This window comes from Corythoichthys intestinalis, chromosome 22 (genome assembly GCF_030265065.1).
Source record: "Corythoichthys intestinalis isolate RoL2023-P3 chromosome 22, ASM3026506v1, whole genome shotgun sequence".
Lineage (NCBI taxonomy): Eukaryota > Metazoa > Chordata > Actinopteri > Syngnathiformes > Syngnathidae > Corythoichthys > Corythoichthys intestinalis.
In genome coordinates, this window is record NC_080416.1 from 14,179,307 (window position 1) to 14,198,563 (window position 19,257).

General features: G+C 39.6%; 1 protein-coding gene across 4 annotated transcripts in view; it reads right to left on the reverse strand.

Annotated features, from left to right (window-relative positions):
- The window catches only part of csmd3b (CUB and Sushi multiple domains 3b), a 684,074-nt gene that overhangs the window by 554,772 nt on the left and 110,045 nt on the right, over positions 1–19,257 (reverse strand). For all 4 annotated transcript variants that reach the window (XM_057827420.1, XM_057827419.1, XM_057827418.1 and 1 more), the window contains exon 2: positions 7,260–7,482. In XM_057827420.1, the coding sequence (XP_057683403.1) occupies positions 7,260–7,482 (223 nt within the window). The remainder of the gene's footprint in view (positions 1–7,259; positions 7,483–19,257) is intronic.

Sequence of the window (19,257 nt, forward strand, 5' to 3'; positions counted from 1 at the left end):
ATCAAATCACAAACAGGAAGACTTCAGGAGAAGATACAAAAAAAGAAGAAAATGCGGGAAACTTTATGCAAATGTGTCAGGCTGAATTAGCATGAAACCTGAGAGGAAGCATCGTCCCGTCTGTCAATCCCACGAGAGGCTCGAATGTGCAACTTTTCCCCTAGAATCACATGAATACATGCATGGCTAACTCTATGTAACTTTTCCCAACTTCCACACCAAAAACATCACAAAAACAAACATAACGAGCCTGAATTGCCACGTCCTTGAATGAGTGTTTGTCAAAGTGGCTCAATGTTGCCGTGCAGTGGGCCAGGCAGATTTTCACATAATACCAACGGCTGTCAGCAGGCCAACTTGGAACTGCTCTACGGAACATGCGGCACAAGCGAGGTGCCCTTTAGTTCATTATGAAAACTTGTAATTACAACAAATTGCAGTGTTTGAAGTGAATACATGTCGCGCTGATGAGTGTGGTTAATCTTACTTTAAAAAAGTGATCAGTTACAATTACAAAGTACTTCTCCAAAAAAGTGATTTACTAACAGTTACCTCAACGTAAAAGTAATTAGTTTCTCGGCAAAGTAACTTTACTTGTTCTACATGTTATTACATGATCAATTCTATAACGTCTTTCACATCAAATATGTTTATATGAACTGATTACCGTAATTTCCCGAATATAACGCGCACTTTTTTTCCCCCAAAATCAACTTGTGAAATAATGGTGCGCATTATAAACGGGTACAGGGATGGAGACAAAAATATAAATATACTGTATGTATATATATATATATATATATATATATATATACATATAAAGACCTTTTTTTTTTTTTATTGACACGGCCATGTTGTGTTCAATAACGTATGTGGCGATCCGTTGCCGACCATTACGTTCCACCGGTGAATTCTGTTATAACTCGTTACGCGGTAATACTTCACTCTGATCGGTCAAATGATTTAGTCTGTTAAATTCTGCGTTTTTCACTCTTCATACAGCGCAGAATTTAGTTTCTTGAACTCATTTGAGTCAACGTTTATTGCAGCTCCGCAACTTGGACCGTAACTAATGTAACACAACACAGACTTTCTGTGTCCGTTAACTATATCTGTCCCTCGGGAAACTCACACCCAAATAACAATAGTTCCTCTTGTTAGTCTACAGCGATGCGCGCTTTCGGTTTTCCGACTTCTAGCCTCACTTTATTTTACCTTATCTATCCATGGAAGAAACATTTATTTATCATGATGAAATGAGCAGGTTATACAACAGCCTTTAAAAGAAAAGCCACATCTGTTTTGTTTTCGCCTGGATTCTGGTAAGTTGGAGAAGTTGTCAAATCATATTATTACCGAACATAATGTCAGTTTACGGTAATGTTTTGAACTACCAATGTGCTATGCTTGTGCTGTGTTTCACCAGTCAGTAAAATGACATTTCTGTATCTGTACACGAGCTCTGTTTTCTTGTATTCTTCTATTTATTGGTGCTAAAATTAGGGTGCGTGTTATACACGGGTACAATAATTTTTCCTAGATTTTACAAGTAAATTTGGGGTACGCGTTATACACGGGTGCACCTTATATCTGGGAAATTACGGTATATTGAACATCTTTTTCATCCCCCTGCCCAAAAAAACATGGGTACCTCTTTTTATATTTTCTTAAATTGCACCTATATATGTGTGTAATGGTATACAAACTTTAACTTTCAAATGCTGTCAAAAAAAAGCCTTTTTGTTTTTTCTGTTGTACTGAACCCGCACCAAACCATGACCCCTGTACCGAGGTACGTGCTGATCCTTGACTTGTGTGTGCCGTTGAATCTCTTCCCTCTTCTATCTTTGCTCTCGTCGTTTTGATTAAAAAAAAAAAAAAAAATCACATGGTTTATGGATACGTCATTCAAGAAAAGTTTAGGGCAAATGACAATCAATTATTATATTGTAGCATCTACAAGGATAACGCCCACTTGGTGATGATAATGCACACTCAACAGGAAAACAGTCCATTATTTTCAATTCATTGAACCCACCTGAATGCCACGAACTGTATGTAAAAAAAAAAAAAAAAAAAAAAAAAAAGTTGCCCGAGAGTTTAGGATGACGCTTGCCACGCTAAATGCTAATGCTAGCGAGAACACGAATGCTATGCTAATTCTCCGAGCCACCAAGATTTCCAACGGTGTCAAAACCTCCTTCCCTCCTCCCCTCTCCCACTCTGCTCTCTCCGTGTCTCTCAGACATCTCTCGTCATTTAACAAAATTGTAGTAACGCACGCTTTCCCATCTTCAGTACCGGTAACGGCATTGGAAAGATGGGAAAAGTAATTATTTGGATTACTCATTACTGACAAAAATAACGCTGTTATACTCCAACGCCGTTGTTAACAACACTGTTTAGGAAATATACTAGTCCTTCTCAAAAAAATTTGCATATTGTGATAAAGTGAATTATTTTCTGTAATGTACTGATAAACATTAGACTTTCATATATTTTAGATTCATTACACACAACTGAACTAGTTCAAGCCTTTTACTGTTTTAAGATTGATTTTGGCAAAAAAGTCAAGAAAAAACAAAAATCCCTATCTCAAAAAATGAGCATATTTCATCCGACCAATACATAAAAAGTGTTTTTTCATACAAAAAAAGTCAACCTTCAATCAATTATATCAGCTATGCACTCAATACTTGGTCGGGAATCCTTTTGCAAAGACGACTGCTTCAATGCGGCGTGGCATGGAGGCAATCAGCCTGTGGTACTGCTGAGGTGTTATGGAGGCCCAGGATGTTTTGAAAAGCGGCCTTAAGCTCATCCACAGTGTTGGGTCTGGTGTCTCTCAACTTCCTCTTCACAATATCCAAATGATTCTCTATGGCGTTCAGGTCAGGAGAGTTGGCAGGTCAATTGAGCACACTAATGCCATGGTCAGTAAACCATTTACCAATGGTTTTGGCACTGTGAGCAGGTGCCAGGTCGTTCTGAAAAATGATATCTTCATCTCCATAAAGCTTTTCAGCAGACCCTGCCCTTGATAACAACACCAGCAGCTCACATGGCACCCTAGACCATCACTGACTGTGGGTACTTGACACTAGACTTCAGGCATTTTGGCATTTCCTTCGCCCCAGTCTCCCGCCAAACTCTGGCACCTTGATTTCCGTATGACATGCAAAATTTGCTTTCATTTGAAAAAAGTACTTTGGACCACTGAGCAACAGACCAGTGCTGGCCAGGTCAGGTGCTTCTGCCGCTGTTTCATGTTTAAAAGTGGCTTGACCTGGGGAATGCGGCATCTGTAACCCATTTCCAGCACACGCCTGTGCACGGTGTCTATAGATGTTTGCACTCCAGACTCAGTCCACTGTTTCTGCAGGTCCCCCCGACTACAGTTTCCGGGTCATTGCTAAACTGCGGGTACAGATTAGTAATCTGTGGTTATAGTTTAGTAATCTGTAGGTACAGATTAGTATACTGTTGGTACAGTTTAGTAATCTGTGGGTACAGATTGCTAAACTGTGGGTACAGATTAGTAAACTGTGGGTACAGATTAGCTATGATTTTTTATTTTTTTTCTACCCTGGCACCCAGGGGGCTCCGTACATAACCAATTTGGTGGTGATAATCCACAAACAGCAGCAAAACAGTACATTATTTTCAATTAATTTTACTCACCTGGACACCATGGACTGTATGTATAAAAATAAATAAATAAAGTTGCCTGAAAGTATAAAACGACGCTCATCTCACTAAACGCTAATACTAACGAATATGCTACGCTAATGCTCTGAGCCAATAAACATCGCATTTGCAACAGCAACATGACCCCCATCTCTCCTCCCACTCTCTCTCTGCTCTTCTCTTCCAGGCAGTTGTGAGCTGTGTGTAGTAACGCGGCAACGCGCCGCTTACCATCCACGGTAACTGTAAGGCGTTGCAAAGATAGGAAAAGTAATAAATTACATTTCTCACTACTGAAAAAAATAACGCCATTATAAATGCCGTTATACTGTAACGCAGTTATTTGTAACACTGGTTTTAACATTCATTTTAATGCTAATATTTCAATTATAACTGTTATCCTTGGACATTGGAAGTTTAGGAAATACAGACAAAAAAAAGTATTTCTTACAGTCGCAATTATTGTGCCAAAACCACAGATGGCATTTGTTAATGCTTTGGCTGCTAGTTTGATGTACCGCCAAAAACATATCACATGCCAAGATGTCTGTGAGCCAGAGACTGAGCTTCAATGTATTTGTTTACGGATTACAGTGGGAGGGAGTTAAGACTTCCTGCCCCTTTCTTGGTATTTTTTAGTACGGCAACTGGGTATGTTGCTGACACAAACACAACACTAACATATGTACAGTTACACACGTAACTCATTGGCTGTCACTGACGACAAATCCTTTATTGACGTCTACATTTTTAATATTTGTAGAGTTGTCAGATATTTATCGGGTAGCTGATAATATCAGCTAGTAAAAGCATTTTAAAATGATAATCTCACATTGTTTTTTTCATTATTGGTTTTGAGCCAATATGCATATGGCAGCACTGTCATGTCTACTTATCGCCTGCATGTGTTTCTGCTGTTTTTGTCCCCCACTGGCATTTATGTGTAATTACTTTTCATAAGTTCCAACACTTTCTGCTGACATACTTATATGTCAGCGTGAGCTCATTGCGAAGAGAAAGCTAAATGGACAAGGTAACGTCTGCAGCTAGTGTAGCATTGCAGTTCTTGCCACATTATTTGCCTTACAACTATCACTTGTATGTTATATTTTTCATTTGTTTTATATTAATGAGCGTTGTGCAGCATAGTGGAGATGTGTATATTTCGGGGGGGGGGGGATTGTATTCACTTGTGGTAAAATGAGGTTACATTATTTCGTTGCTTGCAAGCTGTACTACTAGTTGGTGTTCAAACTGACATGAGGTGTATACTTTGCTTTATTTTGTGACTTCATTTCATATTATTGACACATTTTTTTGTTGCTTGCAGTTTTACAAAAGAAAAAAAAATAATCAGCGCTCTGGTCAAGAGATGATCACAGATTCAACTTTACTCCAGCGTCTGACTTCTCTTCATAGCCTGATTTGTTCGCTAACTGTTGATTTGTGTACACAAAATCACATTGAGGGCAGAATAACAGCTTTATTGGCACTTTGCACTTCTACTTGAGACAAAAAAATATGTTTGCACTATTTTGATTTCAACAATAAATATAGTTGTGTAGGGCTGCAGCAAGCAATTACTTACGTAATTGATTAATCTATCGATTAGTTCGAATAATCGAGTAATCGGATTACAAACATTTATTGTGTAAATTTTTGGAGATGTAAAACAATGAAACAAGTGTTTATGCTTGCAATCGTATGTATTTTGGCTCACTAAGATTGCACTTTCAAAAGAGCATTAATGTGAATACAAAATAAAATACCTGAGTGACGATGTAGAATGAAACTTTTATCTCACAAGAGAAATATATGCACTTAAAAATAAATTAAAATACCTGCGCTTAGCCCCAAACAGAAAAAACAAAACAAAAAAACAATGTGGATCTAAGTACAACAAAAGAACAATTGGCTAACTTGCATAGCAAAGGTCCGCTAGCTTAAATGCTATAAAAAGCATTTTTTTTTTTTTTTTTTTTAAACAAAGCTCTTAACAAATCGTTCAAACATTTATTCCCACAAATAAGCTCAAACAAAAACTTACCTCATGTTGGTTTTAACAGGGAGCAGATGGATTCAGCCATGTTAGATGAGTTGTGTCATATTTAATGTTGCCACTTTAGGGCAGTATATCCATGCAAATCAATAAAACTAAATGCAAACACTTTCCAAAAAAAACATTGCAACGCCACTCTAATTAAACGAATTCTCGAAGCAGCAAAATATGATTCGAAGCTTTTTCTAATTGAATTACTTGAGTTAATCAAGTATTTGTTGCAGCACTACAGTGATGCAATATAGGCACTTTTTCCATAACTTCAGTCGAAGTTGTGCTCTTATTTTTAAAAGAATGTTAATTTGGAAAACCTTGGAAGTTGTTACATTTATCATTAGTAAAGCATCCAGTGGCACATTACAATATAATTAGCCATAATATGTCCACGACCGCTCTGGTCGTGGTTGGTATCTGTTTGATCAGATTTTTTGAGTTGGACAATATCGGGATATTGGTTAAAAAGTCGTTATCGGGCAACGCTCTATGTTTGTCTTGCTTATTTATTCCGATATTCAAACAAACTGTGTCCAGTGTTGGTACTGTATGGGTGAGTTACAAAAGGACAGGATTACTACTTGTACGTATGTATACCTCACACCAAGTCCTGTGGTGACATTTACATCCATTCAAAAAATGCTCTCTAATGGTGTTTCTTAATGCAGGTACTGCTTTATTTTTTTGCTCTTTTCTTTACTTTCGAAGCTTACATTAGTCACGCCGTTAAGTGACCAATTAGGCCTGGAAAAAAATCATATGTAGACTAAAATGTAAAAACATCAGTATTAACTTGACATTTGCATTTGCAGGATGTGAAAATTATGTGTATAAAAACTACTCAAGTTAGAGCAGAAAAATATGAGTCAACCCAGGACGTCTTACTTTGGCTTCGCTTTTAACTGCTCTATCTTCTCCCTGGGCATCCCGAACCACAACCAAATCCCACATTCACCGTTTCATTGTTGGCGTCTTCACACGGTTTGAACAATAAACACATTTTTGATTGCGAATGCTTATTGCGTCAGGCTTCTAACGGATGCGAGCCAAGGCGTCCCATGGTGTGAGGACTGCTTTCCAGCAACTATCAGGAGGACTCATTTGCATCTCTTGATGACCTAAATCGCTTCCCCTCATCTCACAACCACGTCTTGCCTAATCTCAGTAAATAAATTGTACCTTTGCTTGGACCCCGTCGACTGCTGATTCGGCTGACTCATGTTGACAACGCAACTCCAGACCTATTTCCTGAGGCCGTGGCGCACTGGTGTTTGCATAACTTCTTGACAAAAAAACAAGTTAAAACTGAAAAAAGTTGAGAATTATGATCTGATTCTAAGTTTACATCGTTGGCGTACCCTGCCAATGAACTTGGTGAGGTTTTTAGAACACAATCTGCGCTCCTTTTCTGGGTGGAGCTGCTCAGTTTTTACACTCAAGCTTTCCGAGCTACGTTCACTACTTGTTATCTTGACGCAGTGATACAAAATCTTCCAAGCATGGCTGAGTGTCGGCCTACCTGGTTCTGAAGTTGGCCGGGTGAGGGTGTCCGTCATACAAGGACAAAAAGTCGTACTCCTCTTCGATGGCAAAGGACAAGAAGATGAGCTGGATGCGACTACCTTCCTCCCCCACGATGACCCAGGTGCAGTTGGCCCCGTTGGGGTAGCCGTAGGGGAACCCCGGTGACTCGATGCTGCCGTTTCGGCCCTTCAGGGTGCCGCCGCAAGTGTAGATAAAACCTGGGAACAGAAGAACATGTTCAGTCTTATTGCTGTTTATGTTATCAGAAACATTTTTTGCGGGAAAACGTTGCATTCTTTTCAGTGGAAATAGGTGGGAAGAAAAATGCAAAACCACTTCCTTCAACCCTCTTGATGCCAAAATTGACATTAAAAAATATACTGTTTTTCATGTCCATAAGGTGCACGTAAAAGTCAAAAATTTTCTCCAAATGGACGGTGGGCCTAAACATGTGGGGCACCTATTGTGTGGACTGAGTACCAAAATGTGTTTGTTCGACTTGAGCAATCTTTGAAAAGGCAGACGTAATTGAGAGCCGCATGAGAACCTTAAAGAGAGAAGGCTGCATGTGATAGGGGGCGTGCCCCCAGTAGCTGTAATGTTTTAGTGTGTGCGTTAGGCTAAACAACATTGGTTTGGCAAAGGACCCTCGGAAATGACGTCTACTGTGAAGAGACACGCTTCCGAAGCCCAAATCAAACTCACGGCTATCACCTACGCGAAACAAAGCGAAACTGCCACCTATAGTGATTTTTAAGAGGAAGATGCTGCCTAAAAAAAGTTGAGCTGCTGTGTTGGATGGAAACAGAGCCTAGCAGTTCAATACGGATACAGAAGATGAACTATGTTCATACTGCAAGTCTTATTGCACAATTCCAATTTTTTTTTCATATCCGTTTTTTTGGCGTGCTCGTTCAGACTGCCTTTGTCCATAGAGCCCATTCAAGTATTACGCATGCGCACTAATTTGCATTCTGACACGCGCTGAGCAAACTGACCCACATGCGAAAAACCATCAAAACAAATAACTGCGCACTGTGCGTGCCCGACGCACACACATAAGCCTTATGTGTGTGTGACAGTTTTCCCCAACTCGGCGTGTAAGCATTAATGAAATATTGCTCATTTGGTGCACAGTAAGAACCAAGCATTATCAGGCTTATCCTTTTCTTCATTGTATTTTTTAAAATTTATTTTGTGACTGCAGTCAAGCCCGCCTCCTGCGTAGTAAAAGCAGAGTTCAAGCTAGGCGCTAACGGTAATGAACAGCTACATCATTGCCGTCTTGCGTGCTATTCTCAATCTTTGCTGGCGTAATTACTGCATGAATTCAGATTTGGGAGACTTGACAGTTCAGACCACCGCCACATTCTGGAAAAATGTGGCCCAGATCGGAATTAAACCACATATGAAAGTTACCCAGATCGGATTTGAAATGGTCCACTTCAATGCGACTCGTCCCGTTCAGATCGTCGAGTTAATGCCTCACCCGAGTCAGAAAAACACAAAAAAATCTGATTCGGGCATTAAGATCTGCAGTATGAACCTAGCCGATGAGTGTTTTGTGGATTATGATTAATGTGAGTTCTTTGTTAAATTCTTGAATAAAGTACAATTTAACTCAGTTTTGCTCCCGCTTTAAAGTATATTTTTTCATGGGACAACACTGACAAAATGACACTTTGACACAATGAAAAGTACGGCAGTCTGTGCAGCTTATATAATAGAGCTAATTTATTTTCCCCTCAAAACAACTCAAAATATAGCCATTAATATCTAAACCCCTGGCAACAAACGTAAGTACACAACATGGGAACTACGTACATCCCTGAATGTCCAAATTGAGTACTGCTTGTCATTTTCCTTCCAAAATGTCATGTGAGTCGTTACAGGAGTGCTGTCAGCATTGCTGCAGAGATTGAAGAGGTGACTACACACAGACTACATTGTGTCATTTTGTCAGTGTTGTCCTATGAAAAGATATACTTACATATCTGCAGAAATGCGAGGGGTGTATTCACTTTTGTGATACACTGTAAGTACATGAGCATATATACTGTAAAATAATTACATTGAAATATACAACAAAAAATTGGAAAATCAGAATAAATTATTTCAAAACATTTTAATTTGTATTTATTTATATATATATATATTTTTAACACATTTTCATTCACTGTCACCCTACCACTTCAAATGGATTGGACATCTACTAGTGACAAACTCATTTCAATTTGCAGCAGAAGTATAATTGGACGCCACGCAATAGGACGTCTAGCATCGTCAATGGTACTGAAAGTGTTAAATGGAAATTCAGGCATCAACATTTAAAGACTTGTCAGAGTAAGACTTTCTTTGCTTGAGTGAACTTGTTCGGAAACGCTGCAGTCTGCTGATTTGATACTGAAAACTTTTTCCGTATAATGCGAGCCTTGTTTCATTTCACTCAGATAGACATTTTGAACATGATTCTATTCTTCTCAGAGGTGCACCTCATATTTTATCTTATTGAAATGGACAATATTTCAAGAACAAGGTACAAGAGTTAAAGCTGTGAGCAGTGATGAACGGGCCTTCTCGCCCGCTTTTTCACGGTGAATCCATCAAACTGCAACACTGTACTCCGCCCACATAAGACAAAAAAGCTTGGCAATTTATCCGTCTAGGATACATGCTTTCGATTGGCTGTCATTTGAGCAAAGTCGAGAGTTGAATTTCATCAACATAAGAGCACTCAAACGTATAGTAAATTGAGAATTTTGTGCATGTGTTCTTGTGACCAATCATTAATTTAGGGCTGTCAAATTTATTGCATTAACGGGCGGTAATTAATATTTTTAATTAATCACTTTACAACATTTGACGCAGTTAAGGTGTGCACGGAATGACCCGTTCATGCGCTGCCTCAAACAGTTTACAATGACACCATTTAAGCACAGCGGGAGCGAAAAGGCAACGATTTGCGAGTGGACACAGGCGATCATTGACGATCAGATCTTTTTCTTAACATGCTTAATTGAATACAACACAGAACATATTGTATACCATTTCGTCCACTACTGATAGTCATGGTTGCCCAGCTTCCCAGCATGCATTTGGTCGAATCAGGAGACGATCTTTTTCTTAACACGCTTAATTGAACACAACGCAGACAACAATGTATCCCATTTGCAGCCACTACTGACAGTCATGGTTGCCCAACTTCCCATCATGCATTTGGGCCGAGCGGGAGACTTTTTCATAGCACGCTTAATTGAACGCAACGCGGACAACATTGTATCCCATTTGCAGCCACTATTGACAGTCATGGTTGCACAACTTCCCAGCATGCATTTGGGCGGAGCAGGAGACTTTCTTAAAATGCATAATTGAACATAACACAGAACATACTGTAGGCCAGGGGTCCCCAAACTACGGCCCGCGGGCCAAATACAGCCTCCACATTTGGTCCGGCCCCCTGAACAATACCAGAGAGCATTTAAAATTGTTTTTTTTCTCAATAGTATTATTTATTTACTGGCCTTTTCTGTGAAGAACTCAAGAGAGGTTTATTTGGTTATTAACTAATTAATAGTGTTTTTATTATTATTATATTATTATTTTTTATTTTATTTACTTTTGTTCCGTGAAGAATCCAGAAAGGGTTATTTGAGTGTGGATTTCTGAAAAACTTTACATTTAGGCACTCCTGCAACCGTCACACTTTTTCTGTTACAAACTGACCCCGGCCCCTCATCAGAGAAGGGAAAAGTTATGTGGCCCTCACAGCGAGAAGTTTGGGGACCCCTGCTGTAGTCTACAACATTTGCAGCCACCACTGACAGTCATGGTTGCCCAACTTCCCATCATGCATTTGGGTGGAAAAGTCGCTACAGTATCATTTAGTGAAAGCACAACAAAAATAATATTCCAATCTCTCAAAAAAAAAAAAAATCTTCACAAAAAGAAAAGCGCTCAATAGAAAGAGAACTGGCATTCCCAATCAAAATAGTTATGCAAAAAACACATCAAACTTACTCAGACTTTGCCTTGGCTAGAGCTCTAATTTAAAACTCGCCATTGACATCTTGTGGTGTATTTTTAATCACAACTTTACTTATCTTTGCATTCCAACAATAATTTACGAAAAATATGGCTTATTTTAGAGATGGTTTGAATTGCGATTAATTACGATTAATTAAATTTTAAGCTGTGACGAACTCGATTAAAAATTTTAATCGTTTGACAGCCTCTTTCATGTTGATTGGGAGGAGCCCCCCCGAAACCATTCAGTCGTCCGAAGAAAGGTAAATACCAGTTCAAAGCGGATATTTGAACCAGGCTGTACTCAGCCCTAATAGCATCAAAAAGTAGACAGCAGCAGCCGATACTCGTCCCCCCCCTTTTCCCCTCGCTGTGTTTAAGGTAACGCTCGGGCGGTTTCGCTGACAAGTCCATCAGCTTCATCCGAACTTAATAGATTAGAGGATGTCTTGGTCTGAGATGAAGTGGAGTCATTAAATCGGATCGGTGGGTGAATAGGGGACAGACGGACCGCAGAGCAAACAGAGAAAAGGACTGTTTTTTTTCCTCCCTCAGACCCTCTTGTGACGTTTGTCACTATGGGAGAAAGGGAGGAGGGGGGGGGGGTTTAAAAGTCATCACTCAGTGCGAGGAGTGGTGGGAAGTCGGGAGGGAGAAAGAAAGCCTGTGAGAGAGAGCATGAAGAGGACACAGCGGTAAAAGAGATTTCTAATTATGCTGACTGCTAGACCGAAACTGACAGCACTACTCAACACACGCACACAAACAGTAAAAACCAAAATAAACGACGCACACTGCTACAAATAACCACACAGAGAATATAATTGTCCTCGACCGTTTGAACCCATCACTCATCGCGTCGTTTCATCGCTAACCTCAATCCACCTTGTTTGCCAACTTTCCATCTCTCCGCATGATGGCCCCTACCCCAAAAGAAACATTGACTACATTTACATAGACATTTTTATTCGGATTAAAAGCCTGATCAGAATAAAAATGCTTCATGGACCCAGCCCATTCTGGTCAAGACTTATTCCAAATGAGAGGGGTGGTTTATGCCAATTGTTAACCCGATCGTGTAGTGAAAACATTTCATGACAAAATTTCGGCACAAAGCATCATTATCGTGCATGGATATGAGGTCAGTATATGGTGCAAAACACTCAAGTTACTTGAAGTTCCGCTATGAGACAACCAATTTGGCCAAATTTCAAAATTGTCCGATATGCACGTGTGATACATCATTGGAAAGCTTAAAATCTCAATGTTCAGGGGAAGAAACATTTTGAACAGGAGGGCATTTAAAAAAAAAAAAAAAAAATTTAAACAGCAAAACCCTAACTGGTGAGAGCACGCGAGAGCAGAAGACGCCACGATTTTAACGAGATATTATCGTGTAATTACCTCTTTTCAATCCAAAAACTCAATGTAGCATAGGGTGACCAATCGTCCTCTTTTGCCCGGACAAGTCCTACTTTCACGTAGTGTCCTCGTCGTCCGGGCGAGTTTTATAAATTCATAAAAATGTCGGGTTTTTATGATTTTTCACGGGACCAATTTGAAGAGAATCCCTCCGGCCGCTGGATGGCAGCGCCTGCCTGTGATGACATGGCTCCTAGTAGTAGGGAGGGAAGGAGTAGTTCTTCTTGTTTTTGTCGGCAGTTTACCCCTATCATGAGGCATTACCGCCATCTACTGGGTTGACGATTTGGTCACAACGCCTGGCCAGTAGTTAATTTTTTTACGATAAATACGTATATAATGGCAACTGTTGACTTCTGTCGGAGCTTTGACTATAAAATCCCGTTTGGTGTTGCATCATTGCGCTGCCGATGATTGTAAACTTTTGTAGCAAAGTTTGATTTTTGCCTCAGCTAGCTATCAGTAAGCTAAAACACGCTAGACATTATGGGAAACGTAGTTTTGAACTGCTACATTTGGAAACATGCTGGTTGAATAGTTTGTCAGTTTATTTCAGTTATTGTTTGTGTGCAATCTAAAACATTGAACGAAAATATCAATTGAATGGGAATAACAATTTTTCAAGGACAATTGTCGTGATAGTAATTTATAAAAATGTTTAGTTGGCACATAGCCTACTGTGTGTATGTGTACTGACTGGACAACATTTCCATGGGTCTGCATTTTATATTTATATATATATATATATATATATATATATATCCCTAATTTTCGCACAATAAGACGCACCTGACTATAAGCCGCCGCCCACCAAATTTGGCACGAAAACAAAATTTGTTCATAGATAGGCCGCACTGGACTATAAGCCGCAGCAGTTTTCACTGTATTGTGGGATATTTACACCAAAAGATTTGAACCGGTAACACTTTATTTGACAGCGGCATTATACGACTGTCATAAGACCAAATTAACCACCTTGAAACTTTGAACCAATTGACTGCAAAGCTTCAACGCTTCAAGAAACTTTATTTGGCCATCACTGCTGCCTTGGGGGGAGACAGGCAATCTCTGCTGCCCCCTGCTGTCAACACTGTTGTTGTCCAACATGCCTCCTAGCATACACTGCAGTGCTACAGATGTAAATAATCAAAAAAAGTACAAAAATCATCTTTATCAGTAAAAAAAATGTAAAAAATCCTTCTGTGCTAAACATTTCTTTAGTTACTGTTCCAGTTTTTTCATTAATTGCTATTTATGGTATTTGGTAACACTTTATTTGACAGTGGTGACATAAGACTGTCATTAGACAATCATAATTTTGACATGGCACTGTCAAAAGCATTAATGAATGCAGATGTCATTTAGTGTTAACCGGCCAATTATTTCACTTTTGAATGGATGAAGATCCAAGCTGGACCTAAATGAAGTTAGTGACATCATTTGCCAGATGATACTAAATGATATCTGTTACAAGCATTTATTAATGCCCATGATAGTGTCATGACACATTTATGACGATCTTATGACAGTCTTATGACACCACTGTCAAATAAAATGTTACATATTAACCCAAATAAATCAACAAACAAGCCGCACTTGACTATAAGCCACGGGTATCAAAGTGAAGGAAAAAAGTAGCGGCTTATAGTCCGAAAATTACGGTATATATTTTCGTCATTATTATTTTTTTTTTCCAAATGGCATTTTTCCATCCAGAGTGAAGGGGCACACTTTAAATATATTAAAGCGATATAGGCATCAGTGAGTGAATTTCGAGTAAAATTCAAGTCTTAAGGCCGGGCTGAGTGTCCTCTTTTTTGGAAATCAAAATATGGTCACCCTAATGTAGCATTAATCACTGAGTGTCAAGACAGCTGTGAATGGCCAAGACCGGATTTTTGGGGGATTTTATGGGTGAAACATGATAATATAACAAGGGTCGCGATGCAGAAATCGCAGACATCAAGGACTGGTCGAGATTTTCATTTTCATATTGTTACCCTTAATTTTTTTTTTTCTTTGTTTGGATCGATTATTTATCATCTAAAACATTGGTGAAAATTCGACAGTAACAAAAAAAAAATAATAATACAATTAAGTGATAGTTATGAGGTAGATAGTGACTTTTTACAGACGCTAATTTTTTCATTGTGACGTAATTTGTTTAAAAGTTTGAAATAAACGAGTGAATAATTTTTTAAAGTTGTTTTTTTTAACTAAATATTAAACATCAGTTAATAATTCCAAGCTAAAAATGACAGGCATTTCGAACAATACGATTACTTACCTTCTTTTAATGGCTAGGTTGAAACCAAAGCGGTTGCGCGACGTCCGTAAACAGGGGTTTCCAGGGTAAAACGGACAAATTAAAAATAGTTCGGGGCCTTAATGCGCCATGAATCTGCTATGGCAGCATATAGACATATTGTTCTATCAAACACAACAGTTGTTTTGGCTTACAATACAGCAGTTTCTTTTAAAGAGGAGTGCAAAAGCAAAAACTGCTTTTTCAGTCTTGTCAGTGTTTTCCCGCCACATTCGTTCGACAGAGTCTGGCAGTGAATGATCACTCCCAGTTAAAATTGGTTAGACGTCTATCGCTGTCAATGGCAATTAAATATACTCACTTAATGGATTTGTCTGCGGTGCTTTAGTCTATCATGACATCTACGAGAATATGCCGAGAGAATTTATACAAAGACACTAATTGGAAAACTGTCTAAGGGTTGCAGCAGGAATATATTCCAATGCAACAGTGCTAATGAGGAATCAGACTTTGCCGGAAAAGAGCCTGTCCGCTCAGCAGGAAAAAAAAAAAAAAACACACTAAGAGAAAAGAAGCCAAGAGAAGGAAATCTTTCTGTGTGAACTGAGTGGATTTAATGACTTCCATGGCAATAAAGTCATATGGAGGAGCTCAGATACTGGCGACTTAACACATATAGGTGAAGAGCAGTGAAGAAAAACGTTATTTGAGTTAAAACATCAAAAGCGCGTGTGTAGGATTCAAAATGTACTTGGCGCACGAATGCGACTGCCAGCGTCAGTTGCCTTGAGATGGAAGTAAAATGTGATTCAGCAGGTTAGCTGGCAGTGCCTTGAGGAGTTATTTTGAGGAATTATTTTCAGCATTTTAATTATAGTTGACAGCGTTTCATCACAAAAAAAAAAAAGGATATTTACCTCGAAAACAACCATTGATCCAATAAACTCAGTTTTGACTGAATTACCTCATGGAGGGAGAAAGTAGCAGCAGGTTTCTAAACAAACTTCCACTATTTGCAGTATGGCTCGTTTTCCATTACCAATAAATAGCGGGCTGTACATGCTTTTCATCAAACAGTGATCATTCAATGGACTATTCCTTAGAAAATGTGAATACTGTTAGAGTGAATTTGCCAAAGATGAGCAGAAATTTACCCGCTATCCCACCATCCTCGATGGGACGCAGCTACAAGCTAAGACATCGCCGGCAGCACTTAATGCCAGCGACGAAAACCGTGACAGCAAGGCGAAGCAAATGCTTTAGGACTGTCACAATGCATACACATCCAGCAGGGAAATCGATTACGGGGCCTGTCATTTTCCACAGTAGGTAGTAATCCTGTGATCAATAAGCTCATTTGGGGATGAAACCAGGCATTGTTCAACCACTGTAACGACTACAATGCATTCACTTTGTTTGTCCATCTCTTATTTACCAGCAGACTGACTTCAAAGGGACATTAATACAGGGATCCCTCGTTTGTAGCTGTTAATGGGGACCAAAATCCGCCACGATGAGTGAGAAACCACAAAGTAGCACTTTTTTTTTGCGTGTGTGTGAGTGTATTAAATTTATATATTCAGACTTACCATTGGAAAGAGATACAAGACATGTTTTTTCACTTTTTTTCCCCAAAGTATAATTAAAACAATACATAAATGTATTTATGTATGTGGTGGAAAACACTCAGGTGACTTGAAGTTCCGCTCTGAGACCTTGCCTGGTACACCAGACTCAACGCTGTTCCAGCTATTGAGTCTGGCCACCATTCCCACGGATACAATTTCCAGGGCGGAGCAAGCCACAGCAAACAGACAGCGGAGTGGACCAATCAGCGACGGGCAGACGTGACGTTATTAACTGACGACGGAAGCACGAGGGACTTGCGCGCGGAAGTAAACATACGAAGAGAGCGGAGTTTATTTAACATGGCTAGCGCGAGACAGACTATTGTCATTGACTCGTGTCGATGTGGTTTTGGTCATTTAAAACAGAATTTACCGCGGATTGGAACATGTTCTCGGTTATCCCGTTGACCATCTGTGTTGTGGAGACGACTTTCGACGCGCAAGAGTGACGTTGCTCGTGAAGAACACGTCACGCAAATAAACGAATCTGATTTGTCGATTGATTTTGTACCTGCTCGAAAAGGCCGTTAATGGGATGGTTCCCAGACTATTTCTCTCAGTGTTTGAAAAATACAGGGAGAATAGTTTGGCAGAGCCAGACAATCTGAGACCCCCAATTTGACCAAATTTCAAAATTGTCCTATATGGACGTGTGATACATCATTGAAAATCTTAACATCTCTATTTTCTGTGGGGGTGTGGGGGTGTGGGGGGGGGGGGCTTTTAAACAGGAGGGCATTTAAAAAAAAAAAAAAAAATTAAACAGCAAAACTAACTGGAGGCGAGAGCATGCGAGAGCAGAATGAAAGACGCCATGATTTTAACGAGATATCGCGGCTTACCTTGTTTAGATCCAAAAACTCTATGTAGCATGTATCATCGAGTGTCAAGACACAGATGTGAATGGCCACAGCCGGATTTTGGGGGGATTTTATGGGTGAAATATGGTAATATAACAAGGGTCGTGATGCAGAAATCGCAGACATCAAAGAGTGGTCGAGATGTTCATTTCAACATTTCCAATTTTTCTTGTGTTTGTTTAATTTATCATCTAACATATTGGGGAAAATGCGTCAGAAACAAAAAAAATACAATTAATCAGTAGTTATGTGGTAGATATCCGTGACATTTTTACAGACGCCATTTTTTTCATTGTGACGTAATTTATTTAAAGGTTTAAAATGTGCGAGTGAATAAATGTGTAGTCTTTTTTTTAAGCGAAATATCAGACATCAATTAGTGGTAATAATTCTAAGCTAAAAATGACAGACATTTTAATTAATAATTATAATTACTCACGTTCTTTTAATGGCTGGATTGAAACAAAAGTGGTTGCGCAACGTCTGTAAACGGGTTTTCAGGGTAAAACGGACAAATTAGAAATAGTTCGGGGGCTTAATGCACCATGAATCTGCTTTGGCAGCATATAGGTATATGGTTCTATTGAACACAACAGGTCTTTTGGCTTAAAATACAGCAGTTTATTTTAAAGAGGGGTGCAAGAGCAGAAACGGCTTTTTCAGCCTTGTCTGGGTTTTCCACCATATTTATTTTAATAAATGGCTTTTAAGCACTTCAAATGTAATAATTATAATAAGTTTCAAACATGTTACTGTCTCACCGAATTATTTTTAAACAAGAATAAAGCACTGTAATAGAAAAATGCTTGGCTTTATCAAATGCTTCTGTTACGTCCCTTGGCTGTGACTCTTGGAGTGACATGTGGAAATTACAAACTACTCAGGGTCACTTTTAACATGTGGCATTAACTGCCGTGAACACAACACGTCCGGCTGCCTCGAACGTCACCTCAGACATTCATTCCAGCGGTTGCTTCCTTATCACCCCGCCCGCGCATGCGCTCAGAGACCCTGTCTGTTCCAAGGCAGCACTTCATTGAGTGAGTCTACTCAAATCATGTCACTTACACACAATGAGTTGCCACAGCAACTGTTTAACAAGTTCAACGATGATTGACGCATGCGGCGCTTTTGACACTCGTGACTCTAGCAATATCAAACACAAACATCTGTCAACATCATTAACTTTTATAAGGAACTCCAGTGCAGTGCCGCAGTAGCCTGGAACTCCAGATCACTGCTGTTCCAGACAGCGGAGTGGACCAATCAGTGACGGGCAGGCGTGATGTTGGTAAAGCGACAAGAAACTGTTGCGCGAGGACGTAAACATATGAGGAGAGCGAAGAACAGAGAAGTTTATTCAACATGACTAGCGTGAGACAGACTGCTGGTTTAAGTGATTCAATGTGTTTTTGGTCATTTAAAACTGGTCTTAACGCAGATAGGAACATATTCTCGGCTCTCCCATTCGCCATCTATGTTGTTTCGAAGACGACTTCCGATGCGCATGAGTGACATTGCTCATTAAGAACACGTCATGCAAATAAACAAATCTGATTGCATGGACAATTTCGTTCGAGCTCGAGAGGCCAATAAGGAGCTGGGTGAGTCTGGAGTTCCAGGTTAGTGCCGCAGTGCCTGGCGAACAAAGAGCAGGGAGGGAGGGAGGGGGGCGCGAGAGTAAGACTATGCGATCGGCTCGGGACAGCTCATCTGTATTTTTTAATTTTTTTAAATCGAAAAAAAAAATCTGCAATGGACTGTGGGCACGAAGTTTGAAGCATGAAGCAGCGA